This window comes from Phocoena sinus, chromosome 14 (assembly GCF_008692025.1).
Source record: "Phocoena sinus isolate mPhoSin1 chromosome 14, mPhoSin1.pri, whole genome shotgun sequence".
Classification (NCBI taxonomy): Eukaryota; Metazoa; Chordata; class Mammalia; order Artiodactyla; family Phocoenidae; genus Phocoena; species Phocoena sinus.
Genome location: NC_045776.1, coordinates 78,483,002 through 78,510,666, shown reverse-complemented (window position 1 = coordinate 78,510,666; position 27,665 = coordinate 78,483,002). Strand labels below are relative to the sequence as shown.

General features: G+C 46.8%; 2 protein-coding genes across 5 annotated transcripts in view; both read left to right on the top strand.

Moving 5' to 3' along the window:
• The window catches only part of VSIG10 (V-set and immunoglobulin domain containing 10), a 36,807-nt gene extending 18,884 nt beyond the window's left edge, over positions 1-17,923 (top strand). For 2 of the 3 annotated variants that reach the window (XM_032603547.1, XM_032603545.1), the window contains 7 exons: positions 279-581; positions 2,276-2,536; positions 9,057-9,350; positions 12,107-12,217; positions 12,532-12,547; positions 14,065-14,276; positions 15,182-17,923. In XM_032603547.1, coding sequence (XP_032459438.1) covers positions 279-581; positions 2,276-2,536; positions 9,057-9,350; positions 12,107-12,217; positions 12,532-12,547; positions 14,065-14,276; positions 15,182-15,237 — 1,253 coding nt within the window. In that variant the 3' untranslated portion in view covers positions 15,238-17,923. The remainder of the gene's footprint in view (positions 1-278; positions 582-2,275; positions 2,537-9,056; positions 9,351-12,106; positions 12,218-12,531; positions 12,548-14,064; positions 14,277-15,181) is intronic. The other variant, XM_032603546.1, reaches the window with a different exon arrangement.
• A 2,672-nt stretch (positions 17,924-20,595) lies between these two features.
• Positions 20,596-27,665, top strand: part of WSB2 (WD repeat and SOCS box containing 2) — a 21,103-nt gene continuing 14,033 nt past the window's right edge. Inside the window, exons 1-2 of one of the 2 annotated variants that reach the window (XM_032654426.1) lie at positions 20,596-20,686; positions 26,630-26,798. In XM_032654426.1, the coding sequence (XP_032510317.1) occupies positions 20,674-20,686; positions 26,630-26,798 (182 nt within the window). In that variant the 5' untranslated portion in view covers positions 20,596-20,673. Of the gene's footprint in view, positions 20,687-24,988; positions 26,799-27,665 lie in introns of those variants that run through there. The other variant, XM_032654425.1, reaches the window with a different exon arrangement.

The window sequence follows — 27,665 nt, the reverse complement described above, 5'->3', positions numbered from 1 at the left end:
TTAAGGCACAGATATCCTTTCCACTCATCTGTGTTTTTGAAAAGGGGCGATTTGCATTTTCCGTCTTCTGTAAGGATTGATTCCCCTCAGTAAATCTCACGGAATTGCTCAGGAGTAAATTAAAGCATGGCTAAGGGCACTTGGCAGTGTTTGTCACACAGTAAGTGGTTGATATTGTCATCCTCACTGGCTGCTTCCTGATTATCTCTGTGTCTCTTAGAGCTGGTAAGGGGCTCCAGTTAACTCTACGCCTTCCCCACCCGCTCTGTCGTTCCCAGGAGGCCCCTATCAGGTTGAGGTCAACATCTCCAGCACCGGCAGGCTCCCCAACGGCACGCTGTATGCGGCCAAGGGCTCCCGGGTGGATTTCTGCTGCAGCAGCAGCTCCTGGCCTCCGCCCATGGTTGAGTGGTGGTTCCGGGCCCCGGATTCTAGCACCGAGCCCTTCGGAAACAACCTGACGGCCAGCTGCTTCACGCTGTTACTGATGTCACAGAACCTCCAAGGGAACTACAGCTGTTTGGCCACAAACATGCTCGGCGGGAGACATCGAAAGGTGACCACCGAGCTCCTGGTCTACTGTGCGTAAGAAGTGCTCCCCTCCCCCACTCCTTCACCTTGACCCTTCGTGAACTGTGTGTTCGTGCCTCCCCTTTGTATACAAAGACTTACCTGATGCACAGGTTCTGACATGCTTCTGCAGCTCCCTCGACACACACGTACACGTGTCAAAGAGAGTGTTGCCTCTTCTGGAAGCTCACTGCTAACTAGGAGTACAGGAGAGTCCCTGTGAGTCATAGAGGGGAATTAATGCCAGGTCTAAAGTTTTTTTTTAATTGAGGTGAAAGTATATAACATAACATTAACCGTTTGAAGATGTACAGTTCAGTGGCATTGAGTCTATCCACAGTGTTGTGCAACCATCACGTTTATCTAGTTCCAAAACATTTTCATCACCCCAAATTGGAAACCCCATATCCGTGAAGCAGTCACTCCCATACCCTCTTCCCCCAGCCCCTGGCAACCACCAGTCTATGTTCTATCTCTATGGATTTGCCTATTCTGGACATATCATATCAATGGAATCATACCCCATATGACCTTTGGGGACTGGCATCTTTCCCTTAGCATCATGTTTTCAAGGTTCATCTTGTTGTAGCTTGTGTCAGTACTTGCTTTCATTTCTTGGCCTAAGAGTATCTATTGTATGGTTCTACCACAATTTGTTTATCCATTCATCTGCTGTCACGCTCTCCATGAACACAGGCCCTCTAGCGCTGTTAAGAACCAATAGTTCATGAATCTTTATTTTTCAGGTGAAGAAACAACAACCCAATGCACCTATGCACACATTTAGTGGAGGAAAACCACTGTAGAAATAAACACAGGGTGCACTCCCAATCCATGCTAACCAAAGGGAGCATGCGAACGACAATTAGCGGGGAGGGCAATGACACACTTACTTTATACGTTATTCAGAGCCTTTGTAAGTCTCAATGCTGTCTATCATAAATGACATTTATCGTATATAAAGTCATATGTGCTTGTTGTAGGAAACAGATGAGAAGAAAGAAGAAAATAATCACTTGTACTCTAACCATCATTTTGGTATATTTCCAATAATTTTTCTTTTACATGCCACATATCTACAAATTAAGAACCAAATTTCTATTTATATGTATTATATAAAATATATAAAGGTATATGACATACATAATATATATACTATCTACATACATATATAATATATATTATTTTATATATAATTATGAACACATAGGTTACAACAGGTTTGTAATTTGTTAAATTTTTATATATTCTTTTAAGTGGTACTTGCACATAGCAAAAAAAAGGTGTGTGTTGAGGTTTGGGGATGAATAAATCTCCCTCTTCCTGCAACTCCCTCTAGGGACCAGCAGCGCCCAGTAGAACTTTCTGTGATGATGGAAATGTTCTCTTCTGTATGGTCTAATAGCTACCATGTGTGATGACTAGGAAATGTGAGTAGTCTGATGGAGGAAATAAATTTGTAATTAAATTAATGAAAATTTAAATAGCCACACGTGGCTAGTGAGAAATGCAAATCTCTTCCAAGATTTAACACCCAGCCGAGGAAACCCAACTTGTGTCAGGCACTAATTTATGCTAGGAGCTATCTCAAAGTACACTAACTGGGGTTGACGTTTCTCTGATACCCTGGTTCTGTAACCCATAAGGTCAGCCCAGTGGCTCATCTTAGTCTGTGATTAAGGCCACGTCCTCTGGTGTTTTGCAGCGCCCCCTCCGTCAGCCCCTCAGTGCTGGGCAGAGCTGTCGCCAGGATTGTTCACGCTGCAGCTCAGCTGTCGCTGGGCCGGAGGATACCCAGACCCAGACCTCCTGTGGACAGAAGAGCCAGGAGGTGTGGTTATGGGGATGTCAAAGCTGGGGGTTGAGATGCTGAACCAGCCCCAGCTGTTGGACGGCAAGAAGTTCAAGTGTGTCGGGAGCCACATAGTGGGGCCGGAGTTGGGAGCCAGCTGTGTGGTACAGATCAGTAAGTCTGCTTTGCCTTGTCCTGGGGTTCTGGGGTCCACTCACCTTCCTCTTTTCTGGGACAACCCTTTGAAAGAAGGTCTGGGAGAGAAATCCCAGGGTGTTGGAGTGAACTGAATTCCTTCCATTTCTTCCTTCCTTTTGCTTTTTTTTTTTTAATTGAAGTATATTGGATTTACAATATTGTTTTTTTTTTTTTTTTACAATATTGTTTTAATTTCTGCAGCAGAGTGATTCAGTTACACACACACACACAAATATATGTATACATACATTCTTTTTTATATTCTTTTTCATTCTGGTTTATCACAGGATATTGAGTATAGTCCCCTGTGCTATACAGTAGGACCTTGTTGTTTATCCATTCTATATATACTAGTTTGCATCTGCTAACCCCAAATGCCCTCTTCATCCGTTCCTTTCAAACTTTAAAGATGCTTAATGAAACTTCTTGGTTGTAGTCCAAGCTGGTTTTCCCTTGCGGTTTCTAAGTACCGAAGATGGAGCAGTGAACAAGACAGACAAGGTTCATTTACTAGTTATCTCCTGTTATGGAACAAATTACCCCAGAACTTAATGGCTTCAAACAACAGTCATTATCTCACGATTTCTGTGGGCCAGGAATTCATAGAGGGCAAGGTGCTGGCATCTTGATTTAGAACTTCAGACTTTCCGAACTGTGAGAATAAATATCTGTTGTTTTAAGCCACCCCGTTTGTGGTACTTTGTTACAGCAGCCTCAGGAAACCAATGCAATGAGTAAGCCAGGGCCAGAGCGTGTTGGGTTGTGTTGGCCCTGGTGAGGTTGTCCTCACAGTTTATGAGGGTAATCCTCAGAGGTGCAACTGTGGAGAGCTGACATGCTGAGAAGTGAGCCCTGCTGTGTCAGCAGGTGCTTGTTTTCCCAGGCAAGTGGCATTCAGATGGTTCACCCTTCTCACTAACTCATTCAGAACACTGCTTCTGGGTGTCCCCTCTGTGTCAGGTACCATACCTGGCCTTGGGCAACAGAAGGGACCAAGACTCTCTTTCTGCCCTAGGACAGGGCTTGGTAAACTATGCCTCATGGGCCAAATCCGACCCAATTGGTTTGGGGACCATTTTATAAAAATGAGATTTAAGTCACATAATATAAACGTCACTATTTTTTTTATTTTTTGGCCGCACCGTGCAGCCTATGGGATCTTAGTTCCCCGACCAGGGATCGAACCTGCGCCCTCGGCAGTGAAAGCTCAGAGTCCTAACCACTGGACCGCCAGGGAATTCCCTAAAATTCACTATTTTAGAGTTTATAATTCATTGTTTTTTTTTTTAGTATGTTCACAATGTTATACTACCATCACCATTCTAATCCAGAATATTTCCATCACCCCCAAAAGAAACCCTAGCAGTCACTCTCTCATTTCCCAGTATCTCCACCGACATCGAGTGTTATTAATTTTTTAGTTTTTTCCTGTTTGCTAGTTGGGATATGGCATGTTGTTTTCATTGATCACTGGTGGAGTTGATAATTTTCATATGCGCACTGACTTCCTATATATTGTCTGTGAATTATCGGTTCATATTTTGTCCATTTTTCTATTGGCTTGTTCATCTTTTCTTATTATTCCATAAGAGTCAGTTAATTTCATAGAACTGTCATGCACGTTATAGATATTTTTCTGGCATATTTGGCTCCTAAACCACATTTCTGCTAGTGATGAGCAGTTTTTGATTTTGAAAATTTCACCTCTGTCAGTCCTGTTCTTTTTTTTTTTTTTTTTTTTTTTTTTTTTTGCGGTACGCGGGCCTCTCACTGTTGTGGCCTCTCCCGTCGTGGAGCGCAGGCTCAGCGGCCATGGCTCACGGGCCCAGCCGCTCCACGGCATGTGGGATCCTCCCAGACCGGGGCACGAACCAGTGTCCCCTGCCTCAGCAGGCGGACTCCCAACCACTACGCCACCAGGGAAGCCCTTTTTTAAATAAATATTCATTTATTTATTTATTTGGCTGCACAGGGTCTTAGTTGTAGCATGCAGGATCTATTGATAGTTGCTTGACCAGGGATCGAACCCTGGCCCCCTACATTGGGAGCGCGGAGTCTTAACCACTGGACCACCAGGGAAGTCCCCTCTCAGTCCTGTTCTTTTAGGTTTCTGCGCTCAGAAGGTCTTTGACTCTTTCTTATTAACTTACTCTTTGTAATCCTCACAGTAGCCTGCAAATTAGAATGATTGGTAAGTTGCAGATGATAACATGTGTGAACTGATTTACCCAAGATCAGTTGGCTCGTAAGTGACGGAGCCAAAACATAGCCAGGCTGGGCTGACCCCAGCGCCCTTGCTTTTATCCAGGTAGTGCTGACTGCTTTCCTGGTGACCTTCCACACATGATCTAGCAAATCTTTTTGGGTAGGATTTAGGTGCTCAGCATGGTTCCAGGTACTGTGGAGGAATACAGAGTCTTTGCCTTTAAAGGACTTAAACTTCACTTGGAGAGAGAAGTCTGGCCAATGTGGAGCAGGAAATGACAATATCACAAATACAACTGACCCTTGAACACCGCAGGTTTGAATTGCGCGGTTCCGCGTACACGTGAATTTTTTTCAATAAATGTTGTATCTGTATTTTCACTTAACAGATCTTTAAATTAACTCACTGTGGGGAAAAGTTTGTGTCTGATTAGAGATCATAGGATATAGAATCAAAAGAACTAGGGTTTGAGTCCTGATTCTATCCAAACTGTTTCAGCTTCCTGTCCTTGGGCGAGTCATTTATCAATTCCTTTGCTTCTGAGGCAGAGAGAGCAGGACGTGGATTTTTAGATTTCTCGCAGGTTGGTCCCCCAACCCCCATGTTGTTCAAGGGTCAACTGCGATGGTGACATTAACATTTACTGAGTGCAGATAGAGTGCAGGTGCCAAGTGTTTTGCACACAGTATCTCGTTCAGTCCTCAATCACCCTGTGAGCTGAGAGCTCGTATTATCCCTCAGAATTAGTTTCCTGGAGCTGCTGTAACAAAGTATCACGAACTTGGTGGCTTAAAACAACAGCCATTTATTCTCTCTCAGTTCTGGAGGCTAGAAGTTTGAAATCAAGGTGTCGGCAGGGCCGTGCTCCCATCAGAGTCTTCATGGGAGAATCCTTCCTGGCCTCTTCCAGCTCCTCATGGCTCTATATGTTCCTTGGCTTGTGGCTGCATCACTTTGGTCTCTGCATCCGTTTTCACGTGACCTTGCCCTCTGTGTGTATGTCTCCCTGTGGCCTCTCTTCTTCTTATAAGATACCAGTCCTTGGAGTTAGGGCCCACCCTCAATCCAGGATGATTTCATCTTGAGATCCTTACCTTAACTAGTTACATCTGCAAAGACCCCATTTCCGAATAAGATCACGTTCTGGGGTTCTAGGTGGACATGAATTTGGGGAGGATGCTCCATTTTACCGATGGTGAAACAGAGGCAGCCGACTTGCCCAGACTGCAAATAGAAAGCAGTATACACACTCAGAGTGGTACATAATGAGGATGTCTGAAGTGTGTTATGGACAGTAAGTCCCGGGAAGTGAATAAATGATGGACCGATGCTGAGAGAGGGTGAAATTAGCAGAGGCAGCTGGTGGGGTTGTGTTATTTCGCCCTTACCCTTCCATTTTATTTGCAGATCTTGCCTAAGTCTTTATTCCTGTGACCCCTGAGACTTGACCAATAATTTGAATCTAAATCTGTGCTCAGGGTTAAGAAATGTGTCTGGAGAAGGGAGGTGACCAGAAGTTTTCCCAATTCCAGGAGCACAGGAAGCAAGCACAGAGCCTGGACCCTTCTCGGACTCTGATGCCGTCCAGTTCTCCCCGCCTCCCTCTTGGGCACTCGAACCTGGATGTGCATACAAGTCACCTGGGGGGGCTGGTTAAAATGCAGGTTCTGACTCTCTTGGTCTGGGTTGGACCCAATATCTGCATTTCTAATTGCCTCCAGGAAGTGCTGATGCTGCTGGTCCGAAGACCACACCTTGAGTAGCAAGGCCCTTGCAGGCGAGGGGTGTCTGGATCATTCCACTTGAAAGGACTAGTACAACCCTGAAGTGTAATGCTAATGTCCACCTCAGGGATCCAGGGCAGTGTAGCCCCCAAGCTGATGAAAAGTGATGCTTTTGGGGAATTCTGCTGCCCAGATCTATCTATCTATCTACCTTTTTTTCTTTCTTTCATTTCTTTTCCTTCCTTCCTTCCTTTCTTTCTCTCTCTCGCTCCCTCCCTCCCTCCCTCTCTCTCTCTTTCTCTCTTTCTTCCTCCCTCCCTCCCTCCCTCTCTCTCTCTTTCTCTCTTTCTTCCTCCCTCCCTCCCTCCCTCTCTCTCTCTTTCTTCCTCCCTCCCTCCCCTTCCTTCCTTCTTTCTCTCTCTCTCTCTCTCTCTCCCTCCCTCCCTCCTTCCCTCTCTCTCTCTTTCTTTCTTTCCTTCAGTTGTGCCACGCAGTTTGTGGGATCTTAGTTTCCCGACCAGGGATTGAACCTGGGCCACCTGGCAGTGAAAGCACCAAGTCCTAACCACTGGACAGCCAGGGAACTCCCCAGATCTCTCTTTATATGGTGTGTAGCCTCTAAACTGAAGACGCTACGATAAGCTGCGGTGTTACTGTTACAGAGCCCCACCCCAGCATGTGGTCCGCCTCTTGCAGATCTGTGAGGGCCCAGCAGCACCTGCCCCACCCCTGACGTAGTATCCCTTTAAGTGAAACTCGTTGAATTTATAGGTGCCACACTAGCTGGATGGTGACACAGCTGTCTGAGGGGTGAGTGCTGTGTCTGGCAAAAGTACATGATGTTTGTTTGGGGTTCAGGGGAGGTGCACTGGGGGAATTGTTTGTTTTGCTTTTAATAAAGGAGGAGGGGGCCATTTATCAAACTTTGGTTTGGGACCCCCAAATACAGCCATACTGATGAGGCTTGTCACTGCTGCTGGCTTTGTGACCCTAAAGGAAATTCTGGTTAACCATAAAGCGGGGAAGGAGTGATTTAGCAACATGGGGGGAATCTGACAGTTGATCCAAGAAGGAGTGTCGGCAGGTGAGTTTTCTGAGCAAAACCAGGTTTGGGGTATTCTCTTCTGTTAACCTGACCTCGAGAGAGAGGCTTCTGGGTTGTTCCACCCCCACCCCCTTGCCCCTTCCCCCTTCCGCAGATGCCAGCAGTGAAACCCTAGTTTCTCTCTTGGAACAACGGCCAAGGGGAAGCGTGTAGTTTCACTCTCCAGGGCAGGAACCCAACATGCTGCTCTGTATCCCTCAGCTGCTGAAAATATGGATTTCATAAATCCTCCCAAGATGAATTTGCTACCCTTCCCAAGAGGGTGTGCATTTTGGGAAAAAGCTTCTGTTGCAAAGGATATAAGTAGATTGCCATAGTAGACCTCATAGCTCCCTGTGTCCCACTTAAATCAGACCCCAAGGCCACAGGGACGCCACATTCTGAGTTTTCTAGGACAGACCTGTGCTAGACAGAAGAATGGCCCCCAAAAGATGTCCACATCCTAATCCCCAGAACCTGTGATAATGTTACCTTACATGGTAGAGGGACTTTGCATCTGTGATTAAGAATTTTGAGATGGGGAGAGTGTCCTGGGTTATCTGGGTGGGCCCAGTGTGATCCCAAGGGTCCTTATAAGAGGGAGGCAGGAGGGTCACATGCAGTAGTGAGAAGTGATGACAGATGCAAGAGGTAGGAGTAATTCAGGGAAGGGACTACAAGCCAAGGAATGCAGGTGGCTCCTTTCTAGAAGCTGAGAAAACAAGGAAATGGATTCTCACCTAGAGCCTCCAAAAGGGACCAGCTCTGCCGACACCTTGATTTTAGTTCTGCAAGATTATTTCGGACTTCTGACCTCCAGAACTGTAAAAGGATAAATTTGTGTTGTTTTAACTGCTAAGTTTGTGCAATTTGTTACAGCAGCAACAGGAAACTAATACAGCTGCCTTCTGTCCCCTGGAACACCCTTGTCAGGCTGTGTGCCCATATCTTATCTCATCAGTATGGTTATTATACATAGAAGCTTACAGCATAAGAAGTAAGGAGATGTGGACCACAAAAGCGTGACTCCTTGGGTTCCATTCTTACATAGAGTGACCAACTCATCTTGGTTTGCCCGGGACTTCACCAGTTTTAGCACTGAAAGCCCCCAGGTCCTGGGAACCCCCTCAGCCTTGCGCAAACCAGGACATTTGTTCCCCGTAAATCCTAGCTGCTCACTTATTTAGTCATGTGACTTTGAGCAAGTTACTTAACTTTCTCTGTGCCACAGTTTCCCCATCTGCAAAATGGGGATAACAAGATTGTTGTGAGAATTATTAATTAATTGGGTTAATAAGTAGAATGGTGCCTAGCCCATTGAGTGTTCAGCAGATATTAGCTTTTATTATTATATGAGACCAGGTGCAGTACAGAAGTTTCTGGAGTTGCTTTGTTTGGAAGAAGTAATATTCTTGAAATTCTCAGACCACCGATTGAATCTCCTTCAACGTTTGTCTTTCTTTACCTTCTTCTGATGGTCAGGGAGCCCCTCCCTTCTCTCTGAGCCCATGAAGACTTGTTTCGTGGGAGGCAATGTGACGCTCACCTGCGAAGTGTCTGGAGCCTACCCCCCAGCCAAGATCCTGTGGCTGAGCAACCTCACCCAGCCGGAGGTCGTCATCCAGCCCAGCAGCCACTACCTCATCACCCAGAGTGGCCAGAGCTCCACCCTCACCATCCGCAACTGCTCCCAGGACCTGGACGAGGGCTACTATGTCTGCCGGGCTGAGAACCCCGTGGGGGTGAGGGAGGTGGACATCTGGTTGAGCGTGAAAGGTGAGTAAAGTGGCCCCGGAGGAGGAGGAGGGCCGAGAGCTTCAGAGGACCTGGCATCATCATGGGGACAGCTTGGTGCCTCCCTACATGTGGGTCACTGCCATCTGGGAGAAGGCCTGTCTGCTTCCCTGTGGCTTGACAAGGTGGATGGGAAAATTATTGTCCAGTCCTAAATCTCTAACACTTGCATAGGGATAAAAAAGTTATTTAATATCTGTTACATCCTAAAGGAAAAAATATATATATTAAAATAAAATACATACATGTATAAAATAGATATAATTTATATATATATAAAATGTAAGCTGAGAAACATAATAGCAAAATGAACACCCAGGAAACTAACATCCCACTTAAGATACAGAACAGTGCCAACACTGCTGGAATTACCTGCAGAGAGTGTGGCTAGTGTGGCCAGCTAAGAAAACAGGATGCTCACTTAAATTTGTATTTCAGAAAAACAAATAATAATTTTTTTTTAATGTACGTCCCCAGAATTGCTTGGGACATACTTATTCTAAAAAAAATATTCATTGTTTATCTGAAATCCAAATTTAAGTGAGCACACAGTATTTTATCTGGCAACCCTACCTGTAGGCCCGTTTCCAGGCTTATCCTGGGCCTTCTGAAAAAGGTGACCACTATCCTGAGTTTCTTGTTTTATTTAAGAAAAAATATGCTGCATACGTACACATTTCTACATAATATATTGTTTGTTTTAGAGTTTTGAAAAATGGTTGTTACAAGTGTAGTCTTTTGTAATTTGCCTTTTTTATCCCACATTTTGTTTCCAGAATTTATTCATGCTGATGTGTATAATTATACTTTGTACCTCTGTACTGCTGTATAATTTTCCATTGTATCACTACTCCACAACTAAGTTATTGATTTTCCTGCTGATGGATGTTTGTGCTGCTTCTGACTTTTTTGTTGCGATGAACAAACCGTGTTGCTATGGAAACCTTTTACCAGCCCCTTGTGTACATATACCCAGGTCCCCAGGCAAATATTTCTCTAGAATATTTGTACAAGGAGTAGAAATGAAGGTTAGGTTATGTGCATTTTTATCTATGAGATAACATCAAATTACTTTCCAGAGTGGTTATACCAATTTCCATTTGCAACAGCAGTTGTTCCCCATTTTCACCCACAGACTTTGTGATTTTTGCCCATCAAGTAGGTGTAAAATGAAATCTCATTGTGGCTCTAATTTGAATGTCTCTGATTGCTAAGAAGGCTGAGCATTATTTCATATGTTTATTTGCTCTTTATGTTTCATCTGCGAAATACATAATTGTGTCTTTTGACGTTTTCCCCTTTCCTATAGATATATAGGAGTTCTTTAGAAATTCCATATGCTAATTTTTAGTTTTACATGCTACAAATATCTCCTTTCAGTTGTCTTTCTTGTTTTCTTTATGGTATCCTTCGATTTGCAGACATTCTTACTTTAACGTTGACTTTATGAATCTGTTCTTATATCATTAGCAATTTTTGTGTCTTAAGAAATCCTTATCTATCCTATGGTCATGAAAGTATTCTTCCATATTTTCTTAAAGTTTTAACACTTGCCTTTAATAGTTAACTCTTTAGTCCATCTAGAATTGATTTTTGTGAATGATGTGAGGTAGACATCAAGTTTCCTCCACCCCCCATTTTGGATAACTATTTGGTCTAGCACCACATCCTGAAGGGTTCCTCTTCTACTCACTAGTCTGTCCTATATCAAGTTTCCTTCTGTGTGTGGACCTGTTCTTGGATTCCCTATTCTGTTCTCTTTTTTTAAATATATATTTTTGGCCGTCCCAAGCAGCAGGCGGGATCTTAGTTTCCCCGACCAAGGATCAAACCCGCGCTCCTAACAGTGGAAGTGCTGAGTCTTTCTTTTTTTTTTTTTTAATAAATTCATTTATTTATTTATTTTTTATTTTTGGCTGCATTGGGTCTTCGTTGCTGCGCACGGGCTTTTCTCTAGTCATGGCGAGCAGGCTTCTCACTGCGGTGGCTTCTCTTGTGGAGCACGGGCTCTAGGCGCGCAGGCTTCAGTAGTCGTGACTTGCAGGCTCTAGAGCGCAGGGTCAGTAGTTGTGGCTCATGGGCTTAGTTGTGGCATATGGGCTCTTCCCCGACCAGGGATCGAACCCATGTCCCCTGCATTGGCAGGCGGATTCTAAACCACTGCGCCACCAGGGAAGTCCTAAGAGTCCTAAGAGTCTTAGCCGCTGGACTGCCAGGGAAGACCCTCCCTATTGTGTTCTATTGATCACTTCACTGTGGCACCAATAACTCACACTCTTAATTACTATGACCTTAACAGCAGTCTTGATGGGTAGAGACACAGAGATTTTAACTTTTCAATGTTCTTCTTTTTTTTTTCTGTTTTTACTTTTTTTTTTTTGAATTTTATTTTATATTTTTATATAAAATTATATTTTTATATGAAATTAGTTTTATATAACTAATTCTTATTAGTTATCTATTTTATACATATGAGTGTATATATGTCATCCCAATCTCCCAGTTCATCCCACCACCACGCCCCCCTCCAGTATTCTTTTGCATCACAGGCTTTGTTTGATTCCCACAAACTGAAGTAGGAAAATGAGATCTTTATCTTGCTCTGCAGAGAGGTCATATGCCTTGCCCAAGGTCATGAAACCGAGATAAGAGTAGGATCCAGGCAGAGGAGGGGAGGTATTGCCCTCCTAGCTGTTTGTATCATGTGGCCGAGTCAAGGGTATGATTTGTCTTTGCAGAACCTGTAAACATCGGGGGAATTGTGGGCACCATCGTGAGCCTCCTTCTGCTGGGACTGGCCATTATCTCGGGGCTTCTGTTGTACTACAGCCCTGTGTTCTGCTGGAAAGGTAAGGGCTTCCCGGAATGGTAAGGGCTTCCTGGGTCCCTTTGCTTCTCTCTCAGGCTTCTTGAGAGGGTGTGGGTGGGGGAAGGTGGCCCCTGTTATGCTCCCACCTGAAGCTCCATTCGAGAGGTTTCCAAATTGGGTGCAGATGTGCAATAATGAAGCACCTAAGATCCATGCCTGAACACCCTGTCATCTCTCGTGTTGGGTCAGTTTTCTCATTGTCCATTCTTTTGTAAATGTTAGATTGATTAGAAATTTCTGTGAGGCCGAAGTGGATATTATTGGATATTAATGTTTTTTCCTTTCTCCTTTCAGTAGGAAGCACTTTCAGGTGAGTGTTCCCTAGACTCAAATCAAAAATCTATTTCCATGATGTCTTCACTGACGTTTTGTTTATAATGTTTCATAAGAACAATAATGACCACCGCCACTGGGGACCTACCACAGGCCAGACACGGGGCTGGTGCTTCCTCAGGCATTATTACAACCCCGTCATAAATTCTTCAGGGTGCTGCTCTTGTCTCCGTGTCCCAGACAAGTTGAGGGAGGCTCAGGGAAGCAAAAAGCAGCTTCTGCAAGCTCACCCAGGGAGTGAGCTGCCGTGCCTGCAGTCAGACCTGGGCCTGACCCGATTCCAAAGTCTGTGCTCTTTTTACAACGCCAGACCTCAGGGCTGGGCACGTTGCTGGACTGTCACTGAGGCATAAAGACAGCGTGTACATGTTGAGCCCAGTCATTCACGCATTTGTTTTATTTAGTTTTCCTTTTCTAAAAGGAAGAAGAAGTCATAGTCTCACAGCATGTTTTGGAAGACTAGTCTGAGCATGCCCAGAAGCCCCTCCCGAAAGAAAGGAAACCTCAGTAGGGGCAAAGCAACTAAATGGAACTTATGTATTAGCCTCCTAAGGAGATTCTGGGTGGGAGCAAAGAACTCTTCTCTTTGCTCCTCTTATCCATTTATAACTATGGGGTATTATTGTTCTGGGACCATTGTTCATACTGAGGGGATTTTATTGTTCTGGGACCATCTTTCAACGGAAAGTGTTACCTTTACAGCCCTGTTTTTGAGGGTCATTCTGGAATGAATCTGTCATTCCCCAGGCTTATTTTTCACAGAAGGGAGCAGCTTGGCATAATGGGAAAAGGCTTTGGAATGAATGGACCTGGGTTCACATGGCAGCTCTGCCCTTCAAGCCCGTGGCTCCTGGAAAATCCCTGACCCTCTCTGAGCCTTTGTCTCCTCATCTGTTTCTCAGAGGCGGGCTGTAAGGATTAAATGAGAATGTGATGCTCCTAGGACTGTGACTGGCCCGTGAAATGTACAGTCTGGCTGGGCAGGCAGAACTAACAACAAACTAGAGAACGATTCAGTGCCAAACCGCTGGCCGTGGACGCCAAATTCAGTCATAGTTCAAGGCTTCAGGGGAAGGCAGAGGATTTTACTTGGGCCTTGAATAATGACAAGGTGGAGAAATTTCAGTAAGTGCAGGAGAAATAAGGGCATTTCAGGAAAGGAACAGAGCGTCTGTGTACGTGCTGTGAGGGGAGCTGAAATGGTGGGTGCTTGGGACAATGAGGTCATCTGCCTGAGAGGCAGCAGGGTGGGGAGAGGTGGAGCGCTAAAACTCACCCAGCACAAGATACAATTATCTAGACAAATCTTCGGCAGCATCTCTCTGTGAGGTTACAGTCACACTGTCATCTCACGACTCAACCAAGTTGAATACGTGAAGAATTTTCCATGTTACCAAAGGGGCTGCAAAGAACCAAGTGTTTCCTATTCAGCGAGGGCTGAAGTTGGAGAAAACAGGGTATCTTCTTGATTATTTCTCCCCTTCTGGAAATTAGGAGGCAAGACATGGGTGATGTCATGGTTTTGGTGGATTCAGAAGAGGAAGAGGTGGAGGAGGAGGAAGATGCTGCAGAAGAGGAAGAGGAGGAAGCAAGTGAGAGGGACGAGTCTCCAAAAGAAGTAACCAAGTACGGCCACATCCACAGAGTGACCGCACTGGTGAATGGGAATGTGGACCGGATGGCCAATGGACTCCAGGCTCTGCAGGGTAAGCTCTTTGTCCTTAGAAGCTCTCTGCGAGGTTGTGGGGGGCTTCCCCGGAAGAAATCTCCAAGGGTCTGTCTTTTAAAGGTTGGGAAAGACTGTTAAAATTTAATCTAGAATCTGAGAATCTCCTATCAACTACCTACACGCTAATTAAATGGACAAATATTTATCAAGGGCCTGCTCTGGGAAAGGCACAGATTGGTACTGTCAGGCACTAGAAAAGAAAGACGGATGGTAAAGGGCTTTACGAGACCAGTTAGGGCGAACAGACTAAAACACGAGGGGGAAATGAAAACAGAAGGAAGGTTTAACCAACCCTCTGCGAGAGCAGTAGAGGAGCTTTGGCAAGAAGGAATCTGATTCCTTGCCTGATGAATGGTACGTTTACAAATCACAGAACCTCAGGAGAAAGATGAGAGCCCTGAGGGGTGCACTGGTTGGGAGATGTTTCATGGAAGGTGTGGACTATGAGGCACGTCTTTCAGGACAGCTAAGTTTGAATAAGCAGAAAGGAGGGGTGGTCCAGGCGAGGGGAATGGCAGAAACCAAGAGTGTGGAGGGTGGGCAGTGTCAAGCATGTCAGAGGATTTTGAGTGGAAAGAACAGGTAAAAGCGGGGATACACACCCTGCCCCACCTGCTCCTCTACCAAGTCATCAGTAAAGGTCTAGAAATAGAGGTGATTGAAAACTGATTGCAGGGGGGAGGAATTCCCTGGCGGTCCAGTGGTTAGGGCTCTGCGCTACCACTGCAGGGGGGCATGGGTTCAATCCCTGGGCAGGGAACTAAGATCCCACATGCCACATGGAGTGGCCAAAAAAAAAAAAAGAAAAGAAAACTGATACAGAAACAGAGTCGCCCCTATTGAGATTACTCAGAGTTGGGTCTACTTTTCCCTCCTGTACAGATGACAGCAGTGAGCAGCAGAGTGACATCATTCAAGAAGAAGACAGGCCAGTTTGAGGAAGACAACTGTCCTTTGTTATCCTGTCTCAAAAGCTTGGAAAGCTACGTCGAAGATGAGTTTTACATTGTGCTTCACTTGACTTGCATCCCTGCCTAAGGGCTGAAAACGGTTTGTGGCTCTCAGCAAAAAAAAAGGAAAACACACACACATCTTTCCTTCCCTTTTGCTTTTTTCTAAATTGGTTTGATTTACTGTAAGTTTTCTCAACAATGCTGAAAAGCTTTGGAACGGGCAGTGTTGGGGGGAAAGCTGCATTTGGTATCTGAGGTGCCCCTGTCGCTGTGCCCCTGGCTTTCTCCAGGTTGACTGATGCTGAGATGGGGGAGGCACTTGGCCTCGGCGCCCTTTGTCACTGTTAAAGGTCTGTAACCAGCTCGCCCCGGCACACAAGGGAATACTGTGGGGTGATAAGGACACTTCCTTTTTCACTGCCCAGGTGAGCTGAGGAACCAGGCACACATCAGCTCTCTGGAAAAGGTGAGGGGGGTCAGCTACTGATCCTAATCCGAGGGAGGCACTTTGGTTCGGGTTTTGAGTCAGAAACACCTGGTCTTGAATCTGGACTCTGCTCCTTACCTGTTTCATGGGCTTGGGCAGGTCCTGAGCCTCGATTTCTTCATCTGTGAAATGGGTGAAATCACACCTGTCTTACAGGGCTATGGTGGGGACCAAGGTACTTCAGGGTGTGAGCGTGCCTCGGAGGTGCTCCGTAGATGTTAGTTATCTTCTCCTTTGCCTTCCTTAGCGGAAGAAGAAAAATGTCAACTGTTCAGTTACAAACTGCTGCCTGGGCCTTCCATTCTCTGTAGAATATTCCAGACCAGGGCATCATCAGCGCTCTCCTGGGGATTTTTGCCTCCCTGGAGATAGAATTCTTTTCAAAAGAGGTAGGGGCTGATAAGAGGAAGTGCCTTTCATTAGAATCTTGGATTTTCCAGAGCTTCGTGTTTAGAAAAGCCTCTTAGGTGATGCACTATTAGCTTTCAGACTTTCCCATCCTTCCTTTCTCCTGTGGCTTTGAAAAAGGCAAGGAGAAATGTTTTGTAACAGAGTAGATCAGGTCGTCTGGCCTCGGTTTCTTGATCTTGGAAATGGGAATGGGAAAGCTTGTTTCCTTCCTACTTCTTAAGGAAGATACGCTGCTCAATAATGCTAAGTTTTGAATGAAAATAACATATGATGAATTTAAGCTGCTGCTGTTCCCTGTACAGTTTAGAGATTTTTTTTTCTTTCTAATTTCATCCTAATCTCTTAAATGTCAGGGACCTTCTAAGGGTGTAAAATATGTGTGCTAAACTTGAAAATCTGACTTGAATTTGCACCCTTCAATGTTGCATATCCTGCTCTGATGGGCACGACTTAAAGGGGAACCTCCCTCTCCAATAACGGGACTTGGGACTCCTAAGATGAGAAGTGTGTTACCTGCAGGGTTACCTTGCAGGTGTGGTTGGAGCAGGTCCACTTTCTTGGATGAAGGAACTAAACTGAGGGAGTCACTATAAGTGAGCCCTGTCCCCAGCTCAGAACACTGGGGAGGTCAGAGGCTGGCTCCAATGTCTACCCGTCAGGGATAGCTGTGACCTGCAGTTCTCTTGTTGGGCTGGGTCTTTCGCTGCGTGGAACCTCACATTCTTAACCACTCTAACCAGTCTAAGTTAGTGTCATTTCAGAACGGATACTTGACAGGTTGTGTTTAAACTCACTGCACACTGAGCTGGTCTCTGGATCCAACAGTCCACCCTGCAGAGGCGACCATACTTAAAAAGGGAAAAAGCAAAGAAACTATTAGGAAAAAAAAAAAAAAAAATCCCTAGCTGGGAATGCAGAGAATGATTTGCAAGATCACTGAGATGCTTCCTGCGACTTCCTCTTCTCCTGCGTGCACACCAAATGATAGGGAAATCTTCGAGGCAGGATTTTTCCACTAGTAAATGGGAGCTTCAGGGTCTTGGTGCCAAACATTATTAACCCTTGTCCAGCTGAGCTGTGATTGTTGTCACTTATATCTGAGCCCTGTGTGCGCAGATAATATTGCTGGGTCAGTTAAGAGCTGAGGTACTGGGAGGGCCTTCAAGCTTTAAGGATTTTAAAGAATTAGGGCTTTTTTTCTTTTCTTTAAGATGACCCATCCCCAACTCCACCAGTACATTGACAGCGGGTTACAGACTTTCTGTGGCAAAGTCCAACTTGTTACATTGTGCTTTAAAATAAAATCTTATCTGAATGTATTGTGAACTGGAGAGGAAGAGATATACTTACCAGAACCAGGAAGATAAATACTTCCAGGCCATCGCAACTGACATTCCTTTTCCTCAAAACCTGGTGGACGTTGGGAAAGGGGCTGTCTTAATCCTGTGGCTTTGATAGCAGCTCCCATTCTCACAAGCACACACCAACCCTATTATTGCAGCAGGAAAGCCCATGATGGAAAATTTCCCTAACCCAGGCACTGAAACCTGGAAAATCATCCTTGCTGGGTAAAGTTTATTATGATGCAACATGTGCCAACCGGTATTTCTCACCATGGTCCTGGCCAGGAACTGCTGCAAAAAGAACGAAACAGATCCCTCTGCATTATTTACATTTTAATAATTGGTGTGGAGGCGAGGTTGGGAGAAATTCATTCTGAGGTTATAATATGGATTTTTTTAAGATAATGGAATAAAGTTATTTTTAAATAAATGCTTTAGTCATCTTCATTTAGACCTGATTAATAAACTGAAAGATTTGGGGGAGTGGATTTGCTGCCCACAATTTTTGTTTTTTTAATTGGCTTTCCCAATATTGGTAACAATATTGTCTTCCTTGCCGTGTTACTCTTTTCTACGACTTGTAGATCCTACCCACCCTCTCATCTCTCCTAAACTCCTCGAGAAATTTGTTCTCCATTGTTTTCTTGCCACATACCCTCAAACACACGCCTCTTTTTGGTCAGATTGTTTTATTTATTTATTTATTTTTGGTGGCGTTGGGTCTTCGTTGCTGTGCGTGGGCTTCCTCTAGTTGTGGTGAGCAGGGGCTACTCTTTGTTGCAGTGCGCGGGCTTCTCACTGCCGTGGCTTCTTTTTGTTGCAGAGCACGGGCTCTAGGTGCACGGGCTTCAGTAGTTGTGGTTCATGGGCTTAGTTGCTCCACGGCATGTGGGATCTTTCTGGACCACGGCTCAAACCCATGTACCCTGCACTGGCAGGCAGATTCTTAACCACTGCGCCGCCAGGGAAGTCCCTGGTCAGATTGTTTTTTGTTTTGTTTGCCATGCCCTGCGGCTTGCAGGATATTAGTTCCCTGACCAGGGATTGAACCCGTGCCCTTGGCAGTGAAAGCGCGAGGTCCTAACCCCTGGACCACCAGGGAATTCGTTGGTCAGATTGAATGCTTTCTAGTATTAAAGGGCTAGGGTAGGAGTTGTCATGGAGCAGTAGACTGATGGGCTGTCTGAAAAGACAATTTATATCAGCTGTCGGGTCCTTGTAGCAGTTGGTGGTTTTGGAGTTTCTCACAGGGTTCAGCTAATTGTAGTCACCAGAATGTGTCACCTCACCTCCCACTTGAGGTGGCCCAACTCCACTCCCTGTTCCTGTTCTAGGCCTTTCTCTTGGGTCATTCATCTCTCCCGTTTCTTTACTTCATTCCAAGCTTCCTAAGCTCTAATCAAAGCTGTCCCATTTTCAACTTCCTTCCTTTTTAACCAAACCCATGATTCCTACCTTCACCTCAGTTTCACGTTTGTTTGTTTTTTTAAAATAAATTTATTTATTTAGGCTGCGTTTGGTCTTCGTTGCTGCGCGCGGGCTTCTCATTGCAGTGGCTTCTCTTGTTGCAGAGCATGGGCTCTAGGTGCGTGGGCTTCGGTAGTTGCCGCACGCGGGCTCAGTAGTTGTGGCGCACGGGCTTAGCTGCTCCGCGGCATGTGGGATCTTCCCGGACCAGGGCTCAAACCCATGTTCCCTGCACTGGCAGGCATATTCTTAACCACTGTGCCACCACGGAAGTCCCCCATGTTCTTTTTAACCCAGTCCCTCCATTTTCATGTCCCGTGTGTGTTTAATCCAAGCCTCTGCTTTCCCAGCCCCTCATTTTACCTCCGCCTGTTTTCACTTCTGTTCCGTGCTGTCCCTCAGGCTTCCTGGGTCACACCCACGTTCATCCAGCTTGTCCATTTCTGGACCCTCCCACCACTTTTGACCCCTCTTTTTCTCTGGCTGGCTGCCCCTTGCTCTCCGCCCCTTTAAATCGCGGCACCTTCATGTTTTCACCCTCCATTTTCCGGTGGGCTTTTTTTTTCTGGTTCCCATTTTTTAAGCACCGTGGCTGACGCCTTTCTCTCATCCTACACTTTTACTCCTACTCAGCCCCTTCATTCCTCTACCGCGGCTCCCATTTAACCTGTGAGCTCCCCGCCGCCTCAGGTTGCCAATTTTACTCCTCTGCCTCATTTCCTCTCTCCCGCCGGGGTTCCGGGGACCCCATCCCCCCAGTTCTCTCCTCAATCTTTGCTTTTCGTCTCCCCCATTCTCCTGACCGCCGGCGTCTTCAGGTCCCCCTTCCGCCCTGGTCCGCCCCCACCCCCGATTTTCCCCCTGTCCCATCTCCCCCCGTTTTCTCCTCAGCTCCCCAGTGCCTTTCCGTACCCCCTTCCTCGTTTTCCCCTCAGCTTCACCTCACCCCGTTTTAAACCCACACCTCCTCCCTCCATTCCCGATCATCACCTGGCCCCCCACTCCGTTCCTCCCATTCCCCCCATTCCCGCCTTTCCCCCTAAGCCCCGCTCCTCCCAGGTCTACCAGAGGCGCTCCATCCGTCCCCGGGTTCTCCCACCCCCATTTCCCCCTCCGGCCCCCGTTTCCCCTCGGCCCCGCTCCCCGACCCCCTCCCCGCGTTCACCTGCCTGCCTCCCACCCCGGTTTTTCCCTCAGCAGCCCCCGCCCCAGGTTATAGTCTGTCCTCATAGCCCCCCGTTCTCCTCTGAGCTCCGCTCCCCACCCCCGTGTTTTCACCTGCCCCCCACTTTCCCCGGGCCCCGCTCCCCCAAACTCCAGGTTTTTCTCCTGCCCGCGTCCACCTGCCCTCCCCCCGCTTTCCCTTCGGCCCCGTTCCACCCCAACCCCCACCCCCACCCCCAGGGCCGACCCTTTCCCGCCCGGCGTCCACCTGCCTGCCCCCCTGCCGTCCCGCAGCCCGGCTCCCAGGTTCTCTCCAGCCCGCCCCGGCCCCGCCCCCCGCGCGTCCCCGCCCGCGCCCGCCGCCATGTGACGGGAAGCAGCTGATGGCCTCTCCGGGCGGCGGCGGCGGGCGCGGCGGCGGCGGCGGCGGCGGGGCCGGGGCCGGGGCGGGGGCCGGGGCGGGGGCGGGCGGCGCGGGGACGGCATGAGGGCCGGCGGCCCGGGGGGCTGAGGCGCCCGCCGCCTGCCGCGGGGCCGCGCGCGTCCTCCATGGAGGCCGGAGGTGAGTGGGGCCGTGGCGCGCGTTCCCCGCCGGCGGGGCCGGGCCCGTTCCCGGGGGGGTGGGGCGCGGCCTCGACCGGGGCGGGGGATGGGGACGGCGGGGGTGCTGGACCTGGGCCGTCCGCGTCGGCCGGCGGCAGGGTGCGCCCCGGGCGACCAGCTTTGTTTCGCTTTCGCTGTCAGCAGCCGCCGCCCCGTCTCCCGCCGCCGACTGGACCCGGGGAGGACGGGCCTCTGCGCGGCGGGGATCCCCATCCCCGGGACAGTTGGGGGCGCCCGGGGCCCGACGCCTCCGCCCGGGTGGGACACGATGGGCGCCAGGCCCTCGGGCGGGGGGGGGTGATACCCGAGAGGGTGGGTGCCCAGGTGCTGCACTCGAGGTCTGGGTGGGAGTCCGCTCTGCTCCTTACAGGCTGTGTGATCGTGGACGAACCGCTTAACCCAAGTCTGTTTTGTAGTTGCAAAATGGGTTAATAATAGTATCTGCCTCAGCGGGTGGTTGGGAGCTTCCCAAACTTGTCTGTGCGTGAAAATGGGGTCTGGAATCCCTATTGAAAAAACATATTCCAAGCCTCTCCCAATAGAGACTGATTTGTAGAGCCGAGCTGCCGATCCCTGGTGACATGGATGAGGGGACAAGTTTAGGATACACCGATGAGTGAGGTACTTGCCTCTCATTGTTAACAGCTGTCATCAGAAAACGGTGTGGAAGTCGGAGAATATTGGAAGCACTTGGAGGGTCAGCCCAAATTGACCATGCAGCCTCAGTGGGAATGGTGTGCTTGTTATGCAAAGGCCAAACCTCAAGACGCGTCCTTCAGGCTTCTTCTTTCCAACCACTTTGCCCCTAAACCCCACTAATAGAAATTTGGAGTGGGCTTGTGATTTATTCTGGGAGTCCCAACTCTTGAATATACTCCCATGCTTAAAGACGGTTTCCTGAGGGGAAATTTCTCAGAAGGGGGTCAAGGCCTAGGCTCAGAATTTGTTCCAGAACCTCTTTGTATTCTTCCAGTGAAGGTCAAGCTTCATTCTGGTCTGGAGGATTCTGATCGTGGATGTTTTTGTGTTTCCCTGGTTTCTTTGATGGAGCAGGGATTGTGGGTGGGTGGGTTGAAATCAGGGTTTTCCCTGGGGTGGTGTAACTTTTTAATTTGGGAAATGACATTTGTTTGTTTGCTGGAGTAAGGCATTCAGTACCAGGTGTAGAGGTAGCTCTCTCTGCCTTCCCATCTAGATAAGGGCTTTCTCTTCGGTGAGTTTGTTACCCATAGAACTGTTGTTAAATGGCCCCTACTGTTTGTCTGAAATCTTATGTGAATCTTTTTATAGCTTCCGCTGTCTATTCCATTGACTCCTTTTAGTTTATATCTGAAAGTGATCTGGAGCTAGCCTCCCTTTTCAGCAGGAATGTTTCCAGTTCTGCATTTTTCCTAATGATTCACAACTGTGTTTTGGGGTGTGGGCTGAGCTGTTGAGAGCTGCCAAGCTACCGGTAAAAAAAAAAAAAAAGGCCAGAGTTTTATTCTTTTGAAACTGAATAAAGACCATTGTAATGGGACTAATTGTAATGGACAGCAGTAGATATCTTCAGAGTAGTGGTTAGAATGTATTTATTCATTCAAATATTTATTGAGTGTCTACTATGGGCCAGGCACTCTCTAGGCCAGCACCGGCCAATAGAAATATAACGCGAGCCACATATGCAATTTGAAATGTTCTAGTAGTTGTGTTTAAAAAAAAAAAGTGAAACAGGTGAAAGTAATTTTAAAATTATATCTTTGTCAATCCCACATATCTAAAATATTATCATTGTAACGTAATCATGAATAATTATTGAAAATTTTTAGATTTTTGCTTTTGTACTGTCTTTGAAGTAAAGTATGTATCATGTACCTAATGGCCCATCGTAATTGGGACTTGCCACGTTTCAGAAGGTCAGTAGCCACGTGTGGCTAGCAGTTACTGTATTGGACAGCACAGCCCAAAAGCAGTGAACAGTTCGGAAAGAGGGTGGGGAAGAGAGAAACAACAGTTACATAAAAAGAAGCAAGCAATCAAGAGGAGTTGTGTGAGCGATAGTTATAAAGAAAATTCAGTGGAGTGAAAAGAAAGTGATTGGGCCACTTTGGATAGTGAGGCCAGGAAGGTCTCTGAGAAGGTGACACCAGCACTGAGGCCTGAAGGGTAGGCAGAGCAGCTGGGCGAGGATCTGGGGCCAGCCAGGCAGAGTTTTCTGAACGGATGGAACATCTCATGTAGAGATCTCAAGGCAGGACAAATCAACAAGCTTCCTGCCGGCTGGAGTCATTCATAGCTTCTCTCTCTCTGTGTCCAGGCAAATCTCCTTTCACAGAAGAGGCCCATGGTAAATGTCTTTCCACTCTGCCTGATTATCCACACACATCCCGGTGTTTAATTAGAAAACTCAGATCCATAGGCCTTTTCAGCAAGAAGGGCCAGGGCAGGTACAATCCCAGATGAAGCTGGATCCTCTTGCCTCTGTTTTTTTTTTTTTTTTTTTTAAAGTTCTGCACTAATTATGGCTTTCTTTTCCAGCAGCCAAGTTTAGTTTGGGCCCAGCCTCCTCTTCAGAATCTCCGTAGTTCCTTCGTTTTTTTTCTTATTTTAGTCCTTGGATTCTTGAGCCTGAAATAGCAAGAGATTAAATCCCCAAATCACAGAAATAGAGTGTGAAATCTGGGTATGGCTTATGTTTAAGAAGCATTTCACGTAAAATGTTTGGCAAAGGCATCATAATAGTCTAAGGGGCTTCATTTCATTTATATTATAGAGAGATACCATGTATATTTATTCCACAAATATTTACTGAGTGCCTGCTCTCTGCCAGGAACTCTGCTAGGCACTGGGGATAAACATACAAGGTCCCTGCTCCGTCGGTGGCATTGATGTCCTAACTGGAGGGAGACGGATAATAATCATAATGGTGATTGTGCTGTAAAGAAAATAAAGTGAGGAGTTATGAAGGACATTGACTTGGGATCAGAGCAGGGCTCTCTAAGGAGTTGTCATTTGAGCCGAGACCTGGATGAAGAGAAGGTGCCAGGCATGCAGGCATTCCAGTCTAAGAGAATAGCTGGTGCAGAGGCCCTGAGGTCGGAACTAATTGAGCATAGTCGAGGGGTGAGAGAAGGCCAGTGTGCAGGACTTCTAGGGCAGGTGAGGATTTTATTCTAAGAGTGATCGAAACTGATCACTCTGAAAGGTGAGGAGAATGGGTGGTGGGGGCCAGAGGGGGAGCCAGGAGAGCAGTCTTCTAGCAGAGGGAGCTAGGAGTCTGCTTAGTGAGAGATGATGTTGCATATATGAGCCAATGTTGATGAGACGATGTTGCATAGGTTAGAATAGCAGCCGTGAGATGGAGGAAAGTTAGGTTTGGCAAGTCTTTTGGAAGCAGATGCAGTAGAACTAGTTAATGGGTTTGGTTTGGGAAGTAAAGAAAAGAGAGAAGTCAGGGGTGACCCCTTTTCATATTGTGTGGAGCCGCCATGGTGTCGAAAGGATGGATAACGTGCGTATTGTGGAGGAAGCGAACCAAGTGTGAATATTACCAGGGTGGAATGAAGTCAGGTGATGAAAATGTACCTCCAGATCAGTCAGTGTCATTTAATATTTGACTCCATCTGGCTTCTCAACCTCAGCACCACTGACATTTTGAGCAAAATAATTCTTCGTTGTAGGGGCTGCCCTGTGCACTGTAGGATGTTGAGCAGCATCCCTGGCCTCCACCCATTAGATGCCAGTAGCACCCCCTCTGGTTACGACAACCAAAATGTGTCCAGACATTGCCACATGTCCCTGGGGGGCAAAAGTGCCCCCGGCTGAGAACCACTGGACCCCATGAGGAGGCATTAACAGAATAGGGCTCTTTTACCTTAAGAAGATATCTAGAAATAATGGGAATAAACGCCACGGGGTTGCTGCGTAACACTGAGTCTTGTTTTGGATTTACAGTATAAAGTAACTTCTTACCATGCAGATATTCACATCCAGAGGACTGTGCTCAGATACACAAGTAATTGTGTAAGTGAAAGGATCGCCTGTGCAAACACAGATTTCTAGGAGGAATTACCTGGGCGTATACAAATGCCAATTTAGACAGATATGATATATTAAAACCTAGATTTAAGCATAGAACATCAGGGAATTAATATTCTCTTTACAAAGGAAACTTCCTTAAATTTTCTTTAAATAACAAAGCCATAAAGGCTTAATATGATTTATTAAAATTCTATTTAAAGACAGAATTTTCAGCAATACATTTATTTCATGAAACAAGATATACCCATGTATTTTCCTATAATGCATGTCAGAAAAAAATATATATATACATATAAATATTATTTACATATATGCATGTTTACCGTCTGTTTCATTGAATCCAGGATATCATGGATTGTATTGCCAATATGTGTCACTGAAAAAAATACTGCCTATTTAACTATGAAAAGTCATCGCTTGACACATCCTGATTTTAACAGGGTCAAACTGAGAAGACTTATAAAGATGTGTCCTAAAATATATGAAATAGGGGCTGTTTAAATTAGTATCTATCTGGTAACAGCTATAAAAAGGTCAAAGTCTCAAAACTGCCAAAGTGGAACATACACATCAGACAGTGACCTCATTCAGGATGGAAGCCAGTTTTTATATTCGTATGTAACACAATCGTAGCGATAAAAAAATCAGTTCTGAAGGCCTTGAACTTACAAGCTTTGTCAGCCATTGAGAATCTTCCGCTGTAGGGGAGACTTGAACTGGGGACTGCCCTTCAGGTCGATGAAGAAGCACCAGTCCAGCCCCCACCCTTCACAGGACGCTGTGCTAGCCTCCCCCCCTCCGCGCCCCCCCCAACAAAAAAAAAGAAGGATTGAATCGGCTTGGTGTTTGAAGGCGGCTGCGTAAATTCCCAGCTGGGGGTGGCGTTGGGGCAGAGGGAAACTTGTCACTACAGGAGAGAAAGAAATAAGGAGAGTGGGACTTCCTTCCGCTTTGATAGTATGAGATCTGGGTATGCTTCTGGGTTGCTAATCTCAGTGGGATTCTCATAAGCAGAAAATGAGTCTAGGTGTGAACTCAGATGCGCTACTTGGGGCACGACAGGGAGGTGTGTGTGGCCGGCGTGTGGCGTGCAGGGAGACGACCGGAAAGGGAAGGCTGGGGCCGGTGGGGTGGGCTGGGCGGCCGGGTCTCAGCTGCCTTTATCTGGTAGGCAGGTGGGAGCTTTGGAATGTATTTGAAAGAACTGTCGAGATGGGATGTGCGTTTCAGCTTCAGCAGGGTCCCTGGGGGCAGGAGAAAACGCATCAGGAGAGTCTTGTAAAAGATCGGAGCAAGATGGGATGAAGGTTTAGGCCAGAACAGAGAGGAGATGGAAGTGGGAGGCCAGATCAAGAAGTCTGAGTGACAGGAAGCGGGGCCAGTGCTGAACATTTTAGCCTTGATGATGGGGAGGATGACGGGGAGTGAGAGGGAGCCTGTGAGTTTCAGGTATTCCTTCTTTCACCTGTTTCCCAGTAGCAGGTTCTTTTGGAGAGACCTTAAGTGCATCTGAAGGCTTCCTGATCAGCACCGTCTGATCCTTGCCTGGCCTGTCTCCTTTCGTCCTCTTCGGGCTTTCATAGGAAAATGAGGCCTCCCTTCACTGGATTCACTCTTACAAAGGTTACTCTGAGTCATGGTTAACCAGAAGTCAGGAGTGCCAGCACTGAGTAACCCCAGTGGAATTCGGCCTGTGGCTACTGTTAATGCCCCAGGTCATTTAAATGACAACTCCCTCCCAGAATCCGGACTGTCACTTTTTGCCATGGGGAGACCTCGGTGGCTTTCCAGTTTCTGAGTCAGCAAGGTGGTCAGGGGCCTGGTTCTGCCCTTACCCTCGAGGTGAGGGTGCCTGTTTGAAGCATGCTGTCTCCTGCCCCAGAGGAGCCACTGCTGCTGGCCGAACTCAAGCCCGGGCGCCCCCATCAGTTTGATTGGAAGTCAAGCTGTGAAACGTGGAGCGTTGCCTTCTCTCCGGATGGTTCCTGGTTCGCCTGGTCTCAAGGACACTGCATTGTCAAGCTGATCCCCTGGCCGCTGGAAGAGCAGTTGTAAGTTCTTTCACACCCAAGGGAGTGAGGGAGTCCTGGGGAACTGAGCGCTCTCCCAGATGGCTCCCTGCCCGAGAGCAGGAGAGGGAAGGTGGCCAAAACAGTTCAGGAATGGGATCAGTGAGGTTTCCAGGGTCCCACATTCTGTACCTGTGAAAATTAACTCCATTGAGATTATGTTAGCCCTGAGTTTCTTTCTTTTAACAGCTTTACTGAGATATAATTTACACGCCATACAGTTGGCCCATTTAAAGTGTGCAGCCAGAGGCCCAGCTGGGTAGTTAGGCTTGATTATTCGGCAGCTGCTGATGGGGATGACTCCCCCTGACCAACTAACTGTATTTTAAATTTCTCTAAATTACCTGAGTCCTTTGGAGGCAAATAAACTTGTCTTTCGCCAAAAAAATAAATAAAGTATACAGCCAAGTGACTTGAGAATATCCACAGAGTTGTGCAACCATCACCATGATCAGTCTGACAACATTTTTGTCACCCCAGAAAGAAGCCCTCTAATCCCGCTCTGCTCTCCAGCCCTGAGCAGCCTCTAATCTACTTTCTGTCTTTATAGATTTGCCTACTCTAGACATTTCGTACAAATCGAATCATACACTGTGTAGTCAGTTGACTGGCTTCTTCCACTTAGGATACTGTTTTCATGGTTATCCGTGTCGTAGCATGCTTCATTACTTCATTTCCCTTTACCGCCAAATAATGTTCCATCTTATGGAGGCACCACATTTTGTTTATAAGTTTATCCACTGGTGAACATTCAGGTGGTTTTCACTTTTTGGCTATTAGATAATGCTTCCGTGAACACTTACGTGAAGTTTTTGTGTGGATATATGTTTTTGTATATGTTTAACTGGT